The sequence below is a fragment of the Schistocerca piceifrons genome, chromosome 4 (genome assembly GCF_021461385.2).
Source record: "Schistocerca piceifrons isolate TAMUIC-IGC-003096 chromosome 4, iqSchPice1.1, whole genome shotgun sequence".
NCBI classification, from domain to species: Eukaryota; Metazoa; Arthropoda; class Insecta; order Orthoptera; family Acrididae; genus Schistocerca; species Schistocerca piceifrons.
The window spans coordinates 25,924,847-25,945,306 of record NC_060141.1 but is presented as its reverse complement, the minus strand read 5'-3'; the positions used below and the strand labels follow the sequence as shown (position 1 = coordinate 25,945,306).

The 20,460-nt window shown below is 41.3% G+C and overlaps 1 protein-coding gene across 1 annotated transcript in view; it reads right to left on the bottom strand.

The window, feature by feature from the left end:
- The window catches only part of LOC124794817 (mediator of RNA polymerase II transcription subunit 24), a 149,414-nt gene that overhangs the window by 874 nt on the left and 128,080 nt on the right, over positions 1-20,460 (bottom strand). The window contains exons 16-18 of the mRNA XM_047258476.1: positions 15,498-15,637; positions 13,890-14,046; positions 2,125-2,442 (exon numbers count right to left, since the gene is read on the bottom strand). Of these exons, the coding sequence (XP_047114432.1) occupies positions 2,125-2,442; positions 13,890-14,046; positions 15,498-15,637 (615 nt within the window). The remainder of the gene's footprint in view (positions 1-2,124; positions 2,443-13,889; positions 14,047-15,497; positions 15,638-20,460) is intronic.

Here is a 20,460-nt window from a genome sequence, read left to right as displayed (position 1 = left end):
CACAGTATGCCACATGGCACTGTATGATGTGGTATTAAAATACCATAAAATTACCAGAGAGACATGAAGTATAGCATTTATCTACAAATGACTTACAATAAAACCAATGCTAAAAACATGACAAAGTGGAGCATGACAGATCTACATCCAGATTAATGTAAACATGGTATAGGATAAAGGCATTTACTGTGGTCAGTCATCCATCCATTCATTCATTGTATTCTGTACATTCTATCATCAAGGTGAACTATTAACAATGTGGAATGTGCTGAAACATACTTTAACAAAGAGAAACTGATGTTAAGAATTAAATTTTACTCTGCATTCAAACATAAACTATCACTGTAATGTTACATAAAATCTGAGTTTACACAGGCTAAATACAACATACCAGAATTAGCAAGAACACTGTTTCTTTACACAAGGGGCACGAGGGTGATTAAAATACATTTCTAGCTCAATATTAACATGACCACATTGATAATAGTACAAGAACAGCAGTTCTTTATACACTTTAAGGCTAAAGAAATGTTGAGGAATACTGCTACTTGTCAAGCAAATAATGGAAATCTTGAATTAAGATAATCTGATGATTTCCAGAATAGATGGCAATAATTTACAAACTGGGAGGCTAAACAAGATTTGTTTTTCACTTTCTTTCATATTTTAAGGCATTTCCATTTTTTTTACTTTGCATCTGATGGCAGCTGGAATACAGAACCCCACACTGAACCCTAAACATAGAAGCAATGTCTACACAGATATTATTTTTCCTTTGTGTTGTGGTTATGTAAATCTCAGTTTATCTGAAATTGCACTAAATACCATCAATGAGGAAATGCATTGGAACATTAGTTTCAAATGTCCAATACACACCGACGAGCCCAAACATCGTGATCACTGCCTACTGTGAGAATGAATGCCACCTGGTGGAATTCGGAGCATATGGCACAGTAAGGTAAGTATAAAAGCTAAGCAGATGCAGATGGGAAACCATAAGCAGATGCAGATGGGAAATCATCCTGGTGATGCTACAATCTGCAAACGGAGAAATCCACTGACATAAATGACTTTTGACAAAGGGCTGACTGTTACACCCTAGCACCTGGAAATGAGCATTTTGGAATCAGCAGACTTGGTTGGCTGTTTGTGTACTATTGTTGTGAGCATTTGTGGAAAGGTGGTTGAAGGACAATAACAAAGTGATGGATGTCCACACTTAATTGGTCTGTAAAGCAGGATAGGAGGTAATCTGTGGCAGATCTTATGAGAGACTACAATGCTGGTGCAGGCGTAAGAGATTTGTAGCACCACTTACCACACATTGTTAATGTAGGGCTCGGTAGCAGATTATCCCTACATGTCCCCTTGTGGACTCAGTGACATCATCAATTATGACTGCAGTCAGTACAAGATGATCCAAATTGAACCACGGACCAATGCAAATGTGTCATCTGGTCAGATGAACCACATTTCTTATTATACCGGAATGATGGGTCATGTCCGGATATAGGCGTATGGCTGCAGTGCAACATGGACACAGATTGGTAGAGGCAGTATTATGCTATCAGGGACATTCAACTGGGTTTCCACATGACCTGTGGTAGCAGGCACAATGACACCTGTGGACTACATGAATTTACTGTGGATCACCTGCATTCTTTCATGCTTGATCTCTTCCCTGATGGCAGTGATGTTTGCATGTCACAAACCCCAATTTGAGCACCTGTAAAGTGAGTGAAACACTTGGAGAGAAACTCTACCAACCAAAATGTGTATCTTTCTGTACGTCTAGTAGTTTTTAAAGTAGTTGTCTTCTGAAATCCTGGAGGTACTTATGAATAACACCATATTAGCCTGAAAGATTTCAGTTATTGGTGCACAAAGGGCAGTCAAATAAAATATTTCATTTCCAAGCAGGTGAATAGCTTTTCAAGCTATTCATTAATAAAGCTAAGACAACTATCACATCAAGTTACTGATTTTTTTGTCATGTCCATTAGCTACAGAGGTGCTAGCTGGCTCACTACTCTAATGCAGCAGGAAAAACTCTCAATCTGTCTGAATAAGAATTTGAATTGTACTCTTCTCAAATGTGGAATGTTCATCTTAAAGTTTACTTACAAGAGTAGGTGGCACAGCCTGGAGAACAATCTGTGATCTGTCCTTCCCACAGCGTACCATGAACTGCAGCAATCGGGTAGCAAAGTGTGTTTGGCGTGATATTTCCCCATCTCTAGTTGCTGCAATGGCTACATTGCGAAAAAAATGTTCCAGAGCTGAGGCAAGTGGCTCTTCGAGGGCAGGTCCAGCTGCTCCAGATGAAGATGTGGCAGATGAACTACCACTGCCAGACGTAGAAGTAGTGCCGGGTCCAAAAACGAGGTCATCAGTCACACTCAGTCGTAAGAGCTTGGTTGCAGGACCACAACCATCTGGTTCCTGTGTATAAAATAATAAGTTACAAGAACTGAAATGCCACAAATAATTCTCTTCAATTATTCAAATAGCTATCAGTGACACTTTCATATAACATTGTGTAATATATGTACTCATAAATTGTTGAACCACAGCTTGAAGAAGAGCAGCTCTTTTTTTTAACAAATAACAGAAAAAAAAGAAAAGAAAGAGACAGAGTAATAACAGATTTGGTGTTCTCTATAAAGATGATCATATAGAAGCAATGTAAAAAAGGAAAAGATGTCATTTTCCTTTTCTTAGGCACAGAGGAGGATTATGAAAGTGCAGAGACACACAAAATATTTGGATGACCTGAAAGTAGATTGCAATTAATCAGCATAGTTTCAACAATTTTATTTAGCATAAAAATGAGTAGTAGTGTATGGATGCATGGGGCACATGTTACAATGGGCACAAGTGCAGAGTTCATAACCTTGGATAGGAATAATGGTCCGGGAATGTCATACATTTTCATGAGGGGGTTAGGAGCTTAGGGGGTCAACTGAAACTGACCATGGTGGCTGTTCGGAGGATTTTAGGGAGAGAGAATCTAATTCCAGGGCTTGAGTTGAGAAAGGCATTCACCCACCCACTACCACTTACACACACCTCAACACTGGTAAAGCAAAGGCAGAGCAACATATGATTACTTTATCAACTAATGTGTGTTCAATCTGACAGAGTGCATGAATAGATACAAGAACTATCTACCTTGAGGACATATAGCACTGTAACTAATTACTGAAAGTGCACTCAGCATGAGTCAAAGGATGTTGGTGTCTGCTACAGCATATGAGGCATGTGGATCCTCCCACACAGCACTAGTTCCCCTGAACTATGGATACGTCAATTTGCTCTTCAACATATCCTCAAATCCCACCATCCTCTAGGATTTTACTTCCATTAACATACACCCCACCCCTTGTTTTCTCCTTTTTTATTTTACATACTTTTAATTTACAAATTATCAGACAATATTCCTAGACAGTACTTACTTCAAAAGGTAGAATGTAGTACTGTCGATACACACATATAGAAGTGCCCCACCATTTTAGTTTTAGGAATTATTAGTTTCTTCCCTAGGGATCAGAAAGAGATATGCTGGGGAAGATTAAAAGGGAAGGGTAGGTCACTGAGACCTCAGGATGAGAAGGACTCGCCTGTAGAGAGACAAGAGAGGCTAAGATGAAGGGGTAGGCATCGGAAAGAGTAAGTCAGAGATACAATAAATGGTATACAATAAATATCACAATAAAATTTGGTCATCAGTTGCAAACAGATTTTTATTTTGCGAAATAATATGTTTGCACCTGAGATCTGAATTTTATACCAGTTGTTGTTTGTTGTGGTCTTCAGTCCTGAGACTGGTTTGATGCAGCTCTCCATGCTACTCTATCCTGTGCAAGCTTTTTCATCTCCCAGTACCTACTGCAACCTACATCCTTCTGAATCTGCTTAGTGTATTCATCTCTTGGTCTCCCTCTACGATTTTTACCCTCCACGCTGCCCTCCAATACTAAACTTGTGATCCCTTGATGCCTCAGAACATGTCCTACCAACCGATCCCTTCTTCTGGTCAAGTTGTGCCACAAACTTCTCTTCTCCCCAATCCTATTCAATACTTCCTCATTAGTTATGTGATCTACCCATCTAATCTTCAGCATTCTTCTGTAGCACCACATTTCGAAAGCTTCTATTCTCTTCTTGTCCAAACTATTTATTGTCCATGTTTCACTTCCATACATGGCTACACTCCATACGAATACTTTCAGAAATGACTTCCTGACACTTAAATCAATACTGGATGTTAACAAATTTCTCTTCTTCAGAAACGCTTTCCTTGCCATTGCCAGCCTACATTTTATATCCTCTCTACTTCGACCATCATCAGTTATTTTGCTCCCCAAATAGCAAAACTCCTTTACTACTTTAAGTGCCTCATTTCCTAATCTAATTCCCTCAGCACCACCCGACTTAATTCGACTACATTCCATTATCCTCGTTTTGCTTTTGTTGATGTTCATCTTATATCCTCCTTTCAAGACACTGTCCATTCCATTCAAATGCTCTTCCAAGTCCTTTGCTGTCTCTGACATAATTACAATGTCATCGGCGAACCGCAAAGTTTTTATTTCTTCTCCATGAATTTTAATACCTACTCCGAATTTTTCTTTTGTTTCCTTTACTGCTTGCTCAATATACAGATTGAACAACATCGGGGAGAGGCTACAACCCTGTCTTACTCCCTTCCCAACCACTGCTTCCCTTTCATGCCCCTCGACTCTTATAACTGCCATCTGGTTTCTGTACAAATTGTAAATAGCCTTTCGCTCCCTGTATTTTACCCCTGCCACCTTTAGAATTTGAAAGAGAGTATTCCAGTCAACATTGTCAAAAGCTTTCTCTAAGTCTACAAATGCTAGAAACGTAGGTTTGCCTTTCCTTATTCTTTCTTCTAAGATAAGTCGTAAGGTCAGTATTGCCTCACGTGTTCCAGTGTTTCTACGGAATCCAAACTGATCTTCCCCGAGGTTGGCTTCTACTAGTTTTTCCATTCGTCTGTAAAGAATTCGTGTTAGTATTTTGCAGCTGTGACTTATTAAGCTGATAGTTCGGTAATTTTCACATCTGTCAACACCTGCTTTCTTTGGGATTGGAATTATTATATTCTTCTTGAAGTCTGAGGGTATTTCGCCTGTTTCATACATTTTGCTCACCAGATGGTACAGTTTTGTCAGGACTGGCTCTCCCACGGCCGTCAGTAGTTCCAATGGAATATTGTCTACTCCAGGGGCCTTGTTTCGACTCAGGTTTTTCAGTGCTCTGTCAAACTCTTCACGCAGTATCATATCTCCCATTTCATCTTCATCTACATGCTCTTCTATTTCCATAATATTGTCCTCAAGTACATCGCCCTTGTATAGACCCTCTATATACTCCTTCCTCCTTTCTGCTTTCCCTTCTTTGCTTAGAACTGGGTTTCCATCTGAGCTCTTGATATTCATACAAGTCGTTCTCTTATCTCCAAAGGTCTCTTTAATTTTCCTGTAGGCGGTATCTATCTTACCCCTAGTGAGATAGGCCTCTACATCCTTACATTTGTCCTCTAGCCATCCCTGCTTAGCCATTTTGCACTTCCTGTCGATCTCATTTTTGAGACGTTTGTATTCCTTTTTGCCTGTTTCACTTACTGCATTTTTATATTTTCTCCTTTCATCAATTAAATTCAATATTTCTTCTGTTACCCAAGGATTTCTAGTAGCCCTCGTCTTTTTACCTACTTGATCCTCTGCTGCCTTCACTACTTCATCACTCAAAGCTACCCATTCTTCTTCTACTGTATTTATTTCCCCTATTCCTGCCAATTGCTCCCTTATGCTCTCCCTGAATCTCTGTACAACCTCTGGGTCTTTTAGTTTATCCAGGTCCCATCTCCTTAAATTCCCACCTTTTTGCAGTTTCTTCAGTTTTAAGCTACAGGTCATAACCAATAGATTGTGGTCAGAGTCCACATCTGCCCCTGGAAATGTCTTACAATTTAAAACCTGGTTCCTAAATCTCTGTCTTACCATTATATAATCTATCTGATACCTTTTAGTATCTCCAGGGTTCTTCCATGTATACAGCCTTCTTTCATGATTCTTAAACCAAGTGTTAGTTATGATTATGTTGTGCTCTGTGCAAAATTCTACCAGGCGGCTTCCTCTTTCATTTCTGTCCCCCAATCCATATTCACCTACTATGTTTCCTTCTCTCCCTTTTCCTACACTCGAATTCCAGTCACCCATGACTATTAAATTTTCGTCTCCCTTCACAATCTGAATAATTTCTTTTATTTCATCATACATTTCTTCAATTTCTTCGTCATCTGCAGAGCTAGTTGGCATATAAACTTGTACTACTGTAGTAGGTGTGGGCTTCGTATCTATCTTGGGCACAATAATGCGTTCACTATGCTGTTTGTAGTAGCTTACCCGCATTCCTATTTTCCTATTCATTATTAAACCTACTCCTGCATTACCCCTATTTGATTTTGTGTTTATAACCCTGTAGTCACCTGACCAGAAGTCTTGTTCCTCCTGCCACCGAACTTCACTAATTCCCACTATATCTAACTTCAACCTATCCATTTCCCTTTTTAAATTTTCTAACCTACCTGCCCGATTAAGGGATCTGACATTCCACGCTCCGATCCGTAGAACGCCAGTTTTCTTTCTCCTGATAACGACATCCTCTTGAGTAGTCCCCGCCCGGAGATCCGAATGGGGGACTATTTTACCTCCGGAATATTTTACCCAAGAGGACGCCATCATCATGTAATCATACAGTAAAGCTGCATGCCCTCGGGAAAAATTACGGCTGTAGTTTCCCCTTGCTTTCAGCCATTCGCAGTACCAGCACAGCAAGGCCGTTTTGGTTATTGTTACAAGACCAGATCAGTCAATCATCCAGACTGTTGCCCTTGCAACTACTGAAAAGTCTGCTGCCCCTCTTCAGGAACCACACGTTTGTCTGGCCTCTCAACAGATACCCCTCCGTTGTGGTTGCACCTACGGTACGGCTATCTGTATCGCTGAGGCACGCAAGCCTCCCCACCAACGGCAAGGTCTGTTTGCTGAAAAATAGCAGCTATTCATAAACTATAATAAATTTAAAGTATAATGAAAAATAAGAGGGGGGGGGGGGGCAGCAGGTGGGGGTAATATGTCACGGAGTGTAAGTCTACAAGGGCATTGGGACTGGGGGAATTACTGGAGAGCAAATTTCCATCCCAGTGTCTGGGAAACTAGTGTTGATTGGGAGGATCCCAATACCTCATGTGGTGTGTCAAGGACTCAGGTTCACTTAAGTCATGCTGTAGACCAGGTTTAGGAACTGTGTCCACTGATAAGCATAGACTGTTTAAATACGTGAAATGGACTTAACTTAGTTGATAAATATAGTGTGGTTTGAACAGTGTTTTTGGCTTTACCAGTGGTTGGGCAGGTGCTAAATACTGTCTGTATGTGGGAGGTTTCACAGTGGGGACAACTGAAGGAACCTTGGGGTAGGGATAGTGGTCTGGCAATGTCTTACGGTTCGACTAGGAGGTGTGTGTGTGTGTGTGTGTGTGTGTGTGTGTGTGTGTGTGTGTGTGTGTGTGTGTGTGATATTAGGGAGAGAGGGTGCCATTTAAAGGTTTGACTTCGGGGAATCATTGCCTTGATGGAGAAATGTATTGAGACACTCAAAAACTGAGTGGTAATGGGTGACAATATGGGACGGGGGAGCCGTATTTTGGTCTTTTTTGCAAAAAATTATGAAAAGGATAGCTGCTACTCACCATATGGCAGAGGGAGATGCTGAGTCACAGATAGGCAAAACCAAATGACTGTCAAACAAATAAGCTTTCGGCCCAAAAGGCCTTCATCGAGATGCTGAGTCGCAGGTAGGCAAACAAATAGACTGTCAAACAAGTAGGCTTTCAGCCAAAAAGGTCTTTATTGGAATTACACAACATACACATACGCACTCATGCATACACAACTCACACTCCGTGACCACAGTTTCCGGCTGCCGAGGCCAGACTGTGAGCAGGAGCTCGTGATGGGAGAAACAGTCTGGATGGTAGAGGTAAGGAGGAGGCTGGGGCAGGGAGGGGGAGGAATAGCAGGGTACGGGTGGGCGACAATGAAGTGTTGCTTGTGGGAGCATACAGGGACGAGGTGGGGAGAGGGTAGGGCAGCCAGGTGCAGTCAGGAGGCTAGATGGAGGGTAGGGAGGAGGGTGGGTGGACATGGAAAAGGAGAGAAGTGAAATGACTGGGTTTGTTGATGGAATAGAGGACTGTCTAGTGCTAGAGTGGGAACAGAGAAGGGGATAGGTGGGTAAAGGAAAAGTAAGGTTGAGGCTAGGAGGGTTACAGGAATGTACGATAAATTGTACGGAGAGTTCCCACTTGCGTAATTCAGAAAAGCTGGAGTTGGCGGTAAGGATCCAGATGGCATAGGCTGCGAAGCAGTCGTTGAAATGAAGAATGTTGCATTGGGCAGCATGCACAGCAACTGGGTGGTTCAGCTGTTTCTAGGTCAGAGTTTGTCGGTGGCCATTTATGCAGACAAACAGTTTGTTGGTTGTCGCACCCACATAGAAAGCAGCACAGTGGTTGCAGCTTAGCTTGTAGATCAAATAATTGGTTTCACAGGTAGCCCTACCTTTGATGGTACAGGTGATAATTGTGACCGAACTGGAATAGATGGTGGTAGGAGGATGTATGACACAGGCCTTGCAGCTACATCTATTACATGAATATGAGCCATGAGGCAAGGAGTTGGGAGCAAGGGTTGTGAAAGGATGGATGCAGATATTGTGCAGGTTTACTGGGTGGCGGAATACAACTATGGGAATGGTGGGAAGGATAGTAGGTAGGACATTCCTCTTTTCATGACACAACGAGAGTCAGTCGAAACCCTGGCAGAGAATGTGATTCAGTTGGGGGTTTGCGATTCTGGATGATTAGAAAGGATTCCACTAGATGGCCCATGAATTGGTGGCATAGGATGGTGCCATGTGGGTGCCCAAAGCCATACCTCATATTCGTTCGTAGGTAATACCTTCAAAGGAGAAGCAATTGTGTGTAAGGATATTATTGGTCATGGCGATCAGGAAGGAGGGAGGTAGTTTAGAATCTGTCGGGCATTGTGAAAGGCAGTGTTCAATAGCAGAAAGACCATGGGCATTAGGATTGTTAGTGCACAGGGAGGTGGCATCAATAGTGACGGGCAGGGCACCATATGGTAAAAGGACAGGAACTGTGGAGAGTCGGTGGAGGATATAGTTGGTATCTTTTATATAGGAGGGTATGTTGCAGATAATAGGCTGAGGTTGTTTGTGTATGAGCGCAGAGATTCAGTGGGGGCATAGTAAATGGACACAATGGATGGTTGAGCTTATGGGTTTCAGAAGGTAGGAGTGTGGGTAGTGGTAGGGATGAGGAGAAAGATGAACTCCGAGGTCAAGTCTTGGATGTGCCTCAGCATTTCAGGAGAGACTGGAGAGGCTGTTTATGTATTTACATGTTTTTATCATCCACCATGGATCCTTACTCCTTCCATCTGCGTGAATACAGAACAGTTCCTTATCTCTAGCTAGAACACAGTCCCACATACTGTTCCTGGTTGTTGCTTGGCTCATGGAACCCCTAATGGCCCTACCATCAAATTACCCATCTCTGCCTGCAACCCGTCCTTCTACTATGACCTCCATCTATTTAGATTTCACCAGTCCTTAATGCTCACCAACACAGTCCTGTAAAACCATGTCAATCAGGCCCAAATCTCCTTGCAATACATCCTCTCTATCTGTAAAATTATCCTGCTATGCAATCACCGTCTGTTACCTTCACATAATTTCTTAACCTCAAATCTTGACTCACCATCTTTCCCCAAATCCCTCAATATGGAAGCATGGAAGCTAACCTTACATACACAGAAAGAAACCCAATCCACCATCTAAAAACTGATCCCAGCTTTATAATGCTACCTGCTGTCAAAGCCTCAACTGCTGTTTTGAACCGCAAGGATTACAAGGCAGAGGGACCCCATCAGGTGTTGGAGATTCATCCACTTAAAAATCCTGCCGCAGTGATCCCATTCTAGAAATCCAGCAGGATCTCCAATCTCTCCACAAATCCTTAGGCACATCCCAGAACCTCTCCCCAGAGTCCATCTCTCTCCTCAGCTCTACCACTCCCCACACTCCTACCTTCTACATGCTTCCTAAGTCCATAAATCCAACAAACCAGGGCACCCCATTGTGTCCAGTTACTGTCCTCCTACTGATAGAATCTCTGCTCTCACCGACCAAACACCTTCAGCCTCTTACCCGCAATCTGCCCTCCTATATAAGAGATAGCAACAATTTCTTCCACTGACTCTCCATAGTTCCTGTTCCTTTACCGTGTGGTGCTCTGTGGCTCTCCATAGTTCCTGTTTCTTTACCACGTGTTTCTCTGCTCGTCACTATTGATGCCACCTCCCTTTACACTAACATCCATAATACCCCTGGACTTTCTGCTACAGAACACTGCATTTCCTAATGCCTGACAGATTCCAAACTTATTACCTCCTTCCTAGTCGTCACAACCAACTATATCCTCAACCACTATCGCTTCTCTTTGAAGGCATCACCTAGAAACAAACCCAGGGTATGGCTATGGACACATGCATGGCACCATCCTATGCAAACCTATCCATAGGCCATATAGCAGAATTCTTTCTAACCACGCAGAATCTCAAACCCCTCACCTGGTTCAGATTCATTGATGATATCTTTGTGATCTGGGTAGAAGGTAAGGACATTGTATCGAAATTCCTCCAGAATTAAAATTCTTTCTTCCACAATCGCTACACCTGGAGCTCCTCAACCCAACAAGCCGTCATCCTCAATGTTGATCTCCACCTCAAAGATGTCTACATCAGTACCTTCATCCATATCAAACCTACCAAGTACAAACAATACCTTCACTTCGACAGCTGCCACCTATTCCCTACGAAGATGTCCCTTCCACACAGCCTTGCCACATGTGGCCGTCGCATCTGTAGTGACAAGCAATCTCTCTTGAAGTATACCAAGGGTCTCACTAATGCTTCTACAGACCGTGATTATCCTCCCAACCTTCTACAAAAACAGATCTCCCATGCCTCATCTCTTTAGCTACCCACCACCTCTCAAAGTCCCTCCTCATGACTCAGTACCACCCAGGACTGAAGCAACTGAATCACATTCTCCACCAGGGTTTCGACTACTATTCGCCATGCCCTGAAATAAGGAATGTCCCCTCCCCCTCCCCCCTGTGGTACTCCACAACCCACTGAAGCTACACAATATCCTCCCCCTGCACCCAACCCCTTGCCTCATGGCTTGAAGAGACCTGTCTCTTCACCACCTACTTCAGTTTGATAAGAAGCATCATCTATCCCACTACCTGTGAAACCAATCACTGTGCTGCATTCTATGTGAGCACGACAACCAGCAAGCCGTCTGTCCGCATGAATGGCCACCGACAAACTGGCCAAGAAACAGCTGGACCACCCAGTTGCTGAGCACGCTGTCCGACATGATGTTCTTCATTTCAATGACCACTTCACAGCCTGTGCCACTTACATCCTTACCACCAATATCAACTTTTCTGAATTGTGCAGGCGGGAACTCTCCTACATCCCCATAATGCTCCTGGCATCAACCTTCATTAGTCGTCGTCCTTTACCCACCTCTCCCCTTCCCTGTTCCCATTCTAACACTACACATCCCTCTGTTCCATCAGCACACTAATGGACATTTTACCTCTCTCCTTTTCCATGGCTGCCCAACCTTTCCCCATTCTCCAACTAACCTCCTCCTGACTGCATCTAGCTGCCCTATCCTCTCCTCACCTTGTCCCTGTATGCCCTCACAAGCAGCATTTTACTGTCCCCCACCATTACCCTGCTATCCCTCCCATCCCTCCCCCAGTCTCCTCCTTAGCAACACCACCCAGACTGCTTCTGCCCATCAAGCACTGCAGCTTGTAGTCAGTCCTCAGCGCAGCAGTGGCTGTGGTCACGTGTATGTGAGTCATGCATCTGTGTGTGTGTGTGTGTGTGTGTGTGTGTGTGTGTGTGTGTGTGTCGTGTGTGTGTGTAATTCAAATGAAGGACTTCTTGGCCAAATCTTTTTTGTTGTGCCTATCCACGACACGTCATCTCTGCATACAGTGAGTAGTAACGATCATTTTCATATTAAGTCATTATTGCATCCTGGATTTTCCTACATTTGCTAAAGCATAACAGCAGTAGTACAGCTGTTTAGTATGGCATGCACTTGCAAAAACCTCAAAAGCAACTTTTCTTGTCACACAGTGCCCCCCCACGCCTTGAATACTTAATGCGTCATTCTCCACCGAGGTTATGAATTAATCAAGCCCTGAAATAAAATCTTCCTTCCCTAATATCTTCCCACCTCTGTCCACCATAACATCTGTATCTATACTTAAACCAGCTTTTGGTGTGTGGTGGAGGTTACTTCCTACACTCTTATTATGTCACTCCACTCTTATTCCATTCAAAAATGGTGTGCTGAAAGAATGACTGTTGGTGTGGTGGCGGGTGAGCACGAATCTTTCTAATTTTACTTTAACATCTTTTCATGAGATGTATGAAGGAGAAGGCAATATACTGGGTGACTTGTCTAGGAACATACACTCCCAGAATTTTGACAGTACACCTCTCCATGATGCAAACTACATGTAATATTTTATATTTTGATGTTTCTGGATTGATCAAAAAAAGTAACCATTGTAGATCTTCCTTAGTGAAGCAAATAAGAAAACAGAATTTAGTATTTCAGTCTTTTTCCGAGCATCCGATGTTTCAGGTTCTATATAGTCACTCAGTGACTGAATAGACTGCTTTGATCCATTTGACTTAAAGAAAAACGAAAACTTCTTACGATTTTCTGTCAAACTGGTAGACAGATTTTACTTTTAAATTCACTGAACATTTTATGTGTGACATAAATAACTGATTGTATGCCAAGAATTGAGGGTTATCCACTCAATATTTATAATTGTTGTAAGTAGTTTACTTCAATACTTAAAAGGTAAGCATGATTCATGATTATCTTCAAAATAAACCTTTTTGTATTATAAAAACAATTATGGATTTTGGATGTTTTGACAATCTATTCTCTTATGATTAAATTTGAATTTTATCCAATAAATTGATTAGCAAGTTAGGAAATAAAGAATTAAAATATTTAGAAAAGATATCTTAATTCATATACCAATTATGTTAAACTGATATTGAATGTGGAAAGTCTGATGTAGAAAATAATCAGAAATGAGATTACTGTTGGCTATCAAGAAAATAACCAGCCACAAAAAGCCTTTAAGTAATCTTCCTGGAAAAAGATAATGCACAGTAAAAATTTTAAGCATAACATAGTGCACATGGTACTGCATGTGGCGTTCTTTGAAACCAAATGATGTTCCAGGAAGTGCTGCATTAAGCTATTGTTGGTTATGTTGAAGAAGACTGTGACAGGGAATTTGATTCCACAACAGTTTAGAAATGATTCATAGCAAACTTGACAAAAATACTTTGAAGAAAATAAAAGAAGTTGGCATGACACACGAGTGAGACTTTTTTCTGCCTTCTTTCGATTTGTGTACAGCATCTTGCTCATTCCCATCCAACCTACAGTCTATTTTCCTCTAATACTATAACATGACTGAGAAACTTACACATAACAGTATTCATGTTTTGCAGTTTGCAATACTTCAGTGAACCTCATTTTAACAAACCTTTCTGGAGGACATAAACAGAAACATGGCAACTGGTTTCCTTTCTATGTAAACATGTAAACAATTATGCCTAAAGATAATATATTGATTTTCAAACTGATTGTCATACCTCTCCTTCTGCCTCGCGCCGAGTGCGACTGCGTTTCCTTGAATTGTGTCCACCAGTTCCCTGCATGGCACTGTTCTGTGCTTCCAACGCAGCATACACACAGTATGCACAGAGTTTTGCCAATGCTGAAGACTGAGGCTCAACTAGCTCATCACTCCTGCATAAGCAATAGGAGATTTTCAAAACAAAATGTATGAAGTAAGCATTCAACTTCGGTACAAGTTATGTGAGTTAACAGCCTCACATGTGAATAAGAGTGAAACAAGTAATGATTAACTGAAGCTAATGGAATAGAACCACTCATTCTCACACAATCTCAAGTTAGTTTACTGTTGACCTGTCATTATCTCACAGCACTACTTGATCACACCCTGTCAACGTTCATCTGAATTTCCTTTTATTATTTCCTGTTGACTACATGTTCTTCTTCCCACTCATTTACACAAGGTGTTAATTAATTGTAAGAAATGTGAGGTGCTTTAATGGAACTGACTTTGATCATGCAATCATTACACACAGACCGTCTATCTATTGGCAAATAGTTATATTATACTTAGTAAAAACTCATTCTACATATAGGAATTGTGGTTGAATCAGTGAGCATTTGGAATGATGAGGTCATTCTCATGAACTAAATGCATGTGGTTTTCTCCTTGAAATTGAGAAGCATACGGCATAATGCGGTGTGTAGCCTGACCACAGATCTACAGAGTTGAGGGCCAAGATCTACGAGACATTCTCTCTGATGTTAGAGCACAGCTATTTTTTGTTGGGCTGTGTGTGTGTGTGTGTGTGTGTGTGTGTGTGTGTGTGCGAGTGGTGGGGGGGATTTGATAAATAAATAGTATAGTAGTACAATAATGTAAGTTTTTTACAATTGCAGTATGAACTGCGAGCAGTATGGTATTGCCACGTGAGTTGTACTGTATGTTAATTTTAAGAAAATACAAAGGCTTATTTATCAAATGAGATGACTGCGAGTTTATTTAAGTTCCAGAAAATGATCTGCAGTAATGGACTAACAGCAAAGTAGGAGAAGAGAATCAGCTATGAGGTAAACACCAAATAGCCTGACATCAATATTATTTACTATAAAAGCAGGATAGCAAAGACATGACAACTCAAAATTGAAGAAATTTTTGAGCAATACAAAAATGAGTGGATCAGAGTGAATTGGGTTACTATAACAGTCAAAAACACTGCTGATAAACAGCAGGGAATGTAGAGTGTTCTCTCATTTCAGTAGCTGAAGCAAAAGAAGCTTCACTGACTACCTGCAAGTACAAAATGAAGTTGGTGGCCTGCATGCTGAGAAATCTTACTTTTATTTGTAACCAGACATAACTTAAACATACATATACATCAATTTTGTGAGCAGTTAATTCATACCGCATTGCCATAATGATGGATGTAATGGTTACTGCATTTTTGGTCACTTCTTGAACCAAAATAGTTTTCTACATTTTTTCAAAGGGTTTTTATTTTTTTATTTTTTTTCATTTTTTAAAATAACTGCTAAGGATCATTCAGTTAGCAAAAGATATTGCTAAAACACTCTACATTTTTAACTATGGCAAATCCCTATGAAAAAATGTCTGACATACTTACAGTAGCTGATTGTTTAGGTATTTGGGCAAGACCTGCAGCAGCAGAGCCTGAGTACACTGTTCAATGTCAAGATGAAACACAGCTAATGCTAAATCGGCTCCTCTGTCCAGTTCTTCGCGATGGCGATACTTCATCACTTCCTGAAATGCATGAATTATTCATAAATCATTATACAATATAAGTTCTCAGTGAAAGAGCTAAAGATTCTTTTCAGCCAAACACATGGAAATTCACAACATAACAAGGCTACGTACAAAACATTAGCAAACATAACAGCTGTTGTTCCAAACATCTGAGCCAGTATGATTGCACTGATGTAATCCAAAAAGTGCACATGATCATTAGGTTTCAAAGTTTGCTGTAATTCTACAAATATGCCGTGTTTGTTGAGAAAGTAAGAAATTTTCGAAGCTCAAGAGGAAGAAATTGCTCGATAACTCACCTCACTAATTTTTCTTGGGAGGACAATAATACTTTCTGTTATCATTATTTTAAAATTTGTAATCTTATCAAAGAACTAAAATAATATGAAAAATAAATCTTGAAGCTTGGTCCTTTTTTAGTATGTATTACTGTTAAATATACACCAATTACATATGTGCCAGTAAAGCTTTAAATAACAGAATAAATGGCCAGTTTCCAAGGCCCGATATTCTTCTATGTGGCTTGTCTCCAAAGTGTTAATAAAAGTAATGAAGACTACGGTTTAATGTCTGATTTATGACTACATCATTAAAGATATAGAACAACATTAATTATCAAGGCAGTGTAAGAAAAAGGACTGCGTTCAATTCACAGGAAACACCAAGCCATTTGTGTCATCAGTTTAGGGAAACACTGGACAAAGTAACTCTGGATTGCAGGACGAGGATTCAGCCCTGATTCTCCTGAATGCTAGTCCAGTTTCTTAAGCACTGTAGTAACTTTTTTTTTTTTTTTTTTTTTTTTTTTAAAAAAAAAAAAAGGCTATAACAATTTCTCACCAGCACATTTTTCTGCTTGCCAGTTAACATAAATTGCAACCACATGGCTACAGCACAGCTGTCATATATTGATTATTGTCCACTTTCTGTTAATCATTGCTATCCACTTATTGTTAACTGTACCTAATGCTGCCATTGCATCTTCATATCTTATAACTATGTTAATCTTAGGTAGGAGTCCATTTCTATTTCATCAGAGTTTTACTCACCCAGTTTGTGAGGTCTTTAGCTTATCCTGGTGCTCACTTATTATCTTACTGCCTACGATTTGACTGACAGAACAAAAAACATTGTACTTCTAAAATAAACAACAACGAAAATTGTTCTCCCTGCTGTAAGGCTTGGCCTGTGCATCCTCCTACCACACCTATATCAGCCCAGTAACAAGCAAAATGTATACTATGAAAGGGAGAGCAAACAGTGAAACAACATGTTGTTTACCAGTTGTTACGTAAACAATGTTCAGCCTTTTACATTGCCATGACTACCAAGAAGTTATCAGTGAGAATCAATGGCCATAGGCAAAGGGTATGTGTATACTGGCAACACACAATTTCTTGTTGCAGAGCATGCTCTATAACATAACAGTCATGACCTCAGTGCCCATTTCACCATATGTGCTACCTGGATTCTTGCCCCAGACGCCAGTTTCTCACAGCTCTGTATGTGGGAACTGGCACTACAACACATCCTTGGTTTTCGCTACCCATTTGGACTTAATTTAGATTAATTTCTTCAGCCTCAGCATTTCTTCACAATAACTCTTCTTTCCTTCTCTCCCTATTAGTTTTCTACATTGTTCACTTTCTGATGCCTCTGCAGCTGATGACCCATGCATGTGTCCATGTTAACACCACGACATTGACAACTAGAACTGAAATTGGCATGTGACCATCGGCACTGGACATTGGTGCAGTGGCGGAGAGTTTCATGATCTCATGAATCCAGATACATTCTTCATATGTTGACGGGAGAGAGCAAATCTGTCTTCCAGGAGAACATCCCCTTGACACTCGTGCTGCGGGATGGAGACAATCTGGCGGTGGCTCCATTACACTCTGGGAAAATTCACATGGGTATCCATGGGTTCGGTAGAGCTCGTGCAAGGTAGCACGATGGCCAACAAGTATTGTACACTGGTTGCAGACTACATACACCCCTTCATGACGATCATATTTTCAGGGGGCAGTGGCATTTTTCAACAAGTTAATGCGCCACATCACAAGGCCAGGAGCGTGATGGAGTGGTCTGAGGAACACAGCAGTGAGTTCCAATCGATGTGATCGCCCCCCCCAACCTGTCAGATCTGCACCCGATCGAACATATCTGGGATGTGATTGAATGTGGCATTAAGAGCTCATTGGCCTCACCTCCCCGGAATTTACGGGACTTGGGTGACTTGTGTGTGCAGATGTGGTACCAACACCTCCAGCAATCTACCAAGGCCTCATTGCTTCCATGCTATGACACATCGCCACTGTTATCCATGCCAAAGGTGGACATAACAGCTGCTGTTAAGTAGGTGGTCATAATGTTCCAACTGATCAGTGTAAGTCTCCTATATTGTAAATAAAAATGGAAACCATACGTCATCACTTGCAGCACATGCGTTTACACAGTCTGATTATGGCCACTGGCTGATAAGAAGTGACACCTCCACTTTGCAATGCTTATGTGATTGCTGTCACAAGAAAATTTTCGAAGTTAATGATAGCCACTGAATGTTATCACTCAGTCCAATATTTGCCTGAACTTATGCATTTGTCACACTTTCTGCTGTTTTGGTTACACAGCATAGTATCTACAGGGTTATTACAAATGATTGCAGCGATTTCGCAGCTCTGCAATAACTTTATTATTTGAGATATTTTCACAATGCTTTGCACACACATACAAAAACTTAAAAAGTTATTTTAGGCATTCACAAATGTTCGATATGTGCCCCTTTAGTGATTCGACAGACATCAAGCCGATAATCAAGTTCCTCCCACACTCGGCGCAGCATGTCCCCATCAATGAGTTTGAAAGCATCGTTGATGCGAGCTCGCAGTTCTGGCACGTTTCTTGGTAGAGGAGGTTTAAACACTGAATCTTTCACATAACCCCACAGAAAGAAATCGCATGGGGTTAAGTCAGGAGAGCGTGGAGGCCATGACATGAATTGCTGATCATGATCTCCACCACGACCGATCCATCGGTTTTCCAATCTCCCGTTTAAGAAATGCCGAACATCATGATGGAAGTGCGGTGGAGCACCATCCTGTTGAAAGATGAAGTCGGCGCTGTCGGTCTCCAGTTGTAGCATGAGCCGATTTTCCAGCATGTCCAGATACACGTGTCCTGTAATGTTTTTTTCGCAGAAGAAAAAGAGGCTGTAAACTTTAAACCATGAGATTGCACAAAACACGTTGACTTTTGGTGAATTGCGAATTTGCTGCACGAATGCGTGAGGATTCTCTACCGCCCAGATTCGCACATTGTGTCTGTTCACTTCACCATTAAGAAAATATGTTGCTTCATTACTGAAAACAAGTTTCGCACTGAATGCAACCTCTTCCGTGAGCTGTTGCAACCGCGCCGAAAATTCATAGCGTTTGACTTTGTCATCGGGTGTCAGGGCTTGTAGCAAATGTAAACAGTAAGGCTTCTGCTTTAGCCTTTTCCATAAGATTTTCCAAACCGTCGGCTGTGGTACGTTTAGCTTCCTGCTTGCTTTATTCATCGACTTCTGCGGGCTACGCGTGAAACTTGCCCTCACGCGTTCAACCGTTTCTTCGCTCACTGCAGGCCGACCCGTTGATTTCCCCTTACAGAGGCACCCAGAAGCTTTAAACTGCGCATACCATCGCCGAATGGAGTTAGCAGTTGGTGGATCTTTGTTGAACTTCGTCCTAAAGTGTCGTTGCACTGTTATGACTGACTGATGTGAGTGCATTTCAAGCACGACATACGCTGTCTCGGCTCCTGTCGCCATTTTGTCTCACTGCGCTCTCGAGCGCTTTGGCGGCAGAAACCTGAAGTGCGGCTTCAGCCGAACAAAACTTTATGAGTTTTTCTACGTATCTGTAGTGTGTCGTGACCATATGTCAATGAATGGAGCTACAGTGAATTTATGAAATCGCTTCAATCATTTGCAGTAGCCCTGTATTTATTTATTTTTTAATTGCAGGCTTTACATTCATGTGTTTTTGGTCCAGGTATTGCGCACAATGGTTTACGTTTGGGGCAGAATGCTTAAGTGTGCTCTAGATCGCAGCAACAGTAGCATTTAGAAACTGCTAGATAAATTCTGGATCTGAGGGCTTGGAATCTTATATGCATACAACTCTTTGCGAATAGCACATTTTGCACTTATGGGGTCACTTCTCTTATATAGTGAAACAAAACATTGGTAATCAGTTTAGTTTCTGATCATGTACTGACGTCAGATGTGGCTTAAGGCTCAATAATTTTTCCACTGAAGTTCACCCCAAATATCTCTTACAGAAATTCATCTTTGATGCTGGTAGGTACCTCATATACTGCTAAGAGGTATCTTTTCTTCTTATGAGCTTCACATTTGGTACCCAGTATTTCTGAGGCTTTATCCATAAACTTCTTGCAGATTTTCTGGTTACTTGTTTCTGTTTCGACAACACTTGCAGCTCTTATACCTTATCTGATCCCAAGATGACATTTATCTGGATTTGATTCTTTTAGTGAGTGTTTCTCTCATGTGTTTAGTGTATTATTTACTTGTATATTTTAAAGATGAAGTTGCAAAGTGTGTAGTCTTTCACTGTTAGATCTTGGCTGCAACTGAGAATATGTTTTTGTTCACCGAGTCTGTTGCAGCAATGACGTTACATGATAATGTTGTTTGTTGTTGATACTTTCTGAACTTTGCATTTACTGATTCTACAGTTTCAATCCTGAATTTAACTCTGAGCAATCACAAGCAGCTATTTTGTGGTGTAGTCTGGCATCCTCTACCTGCAATT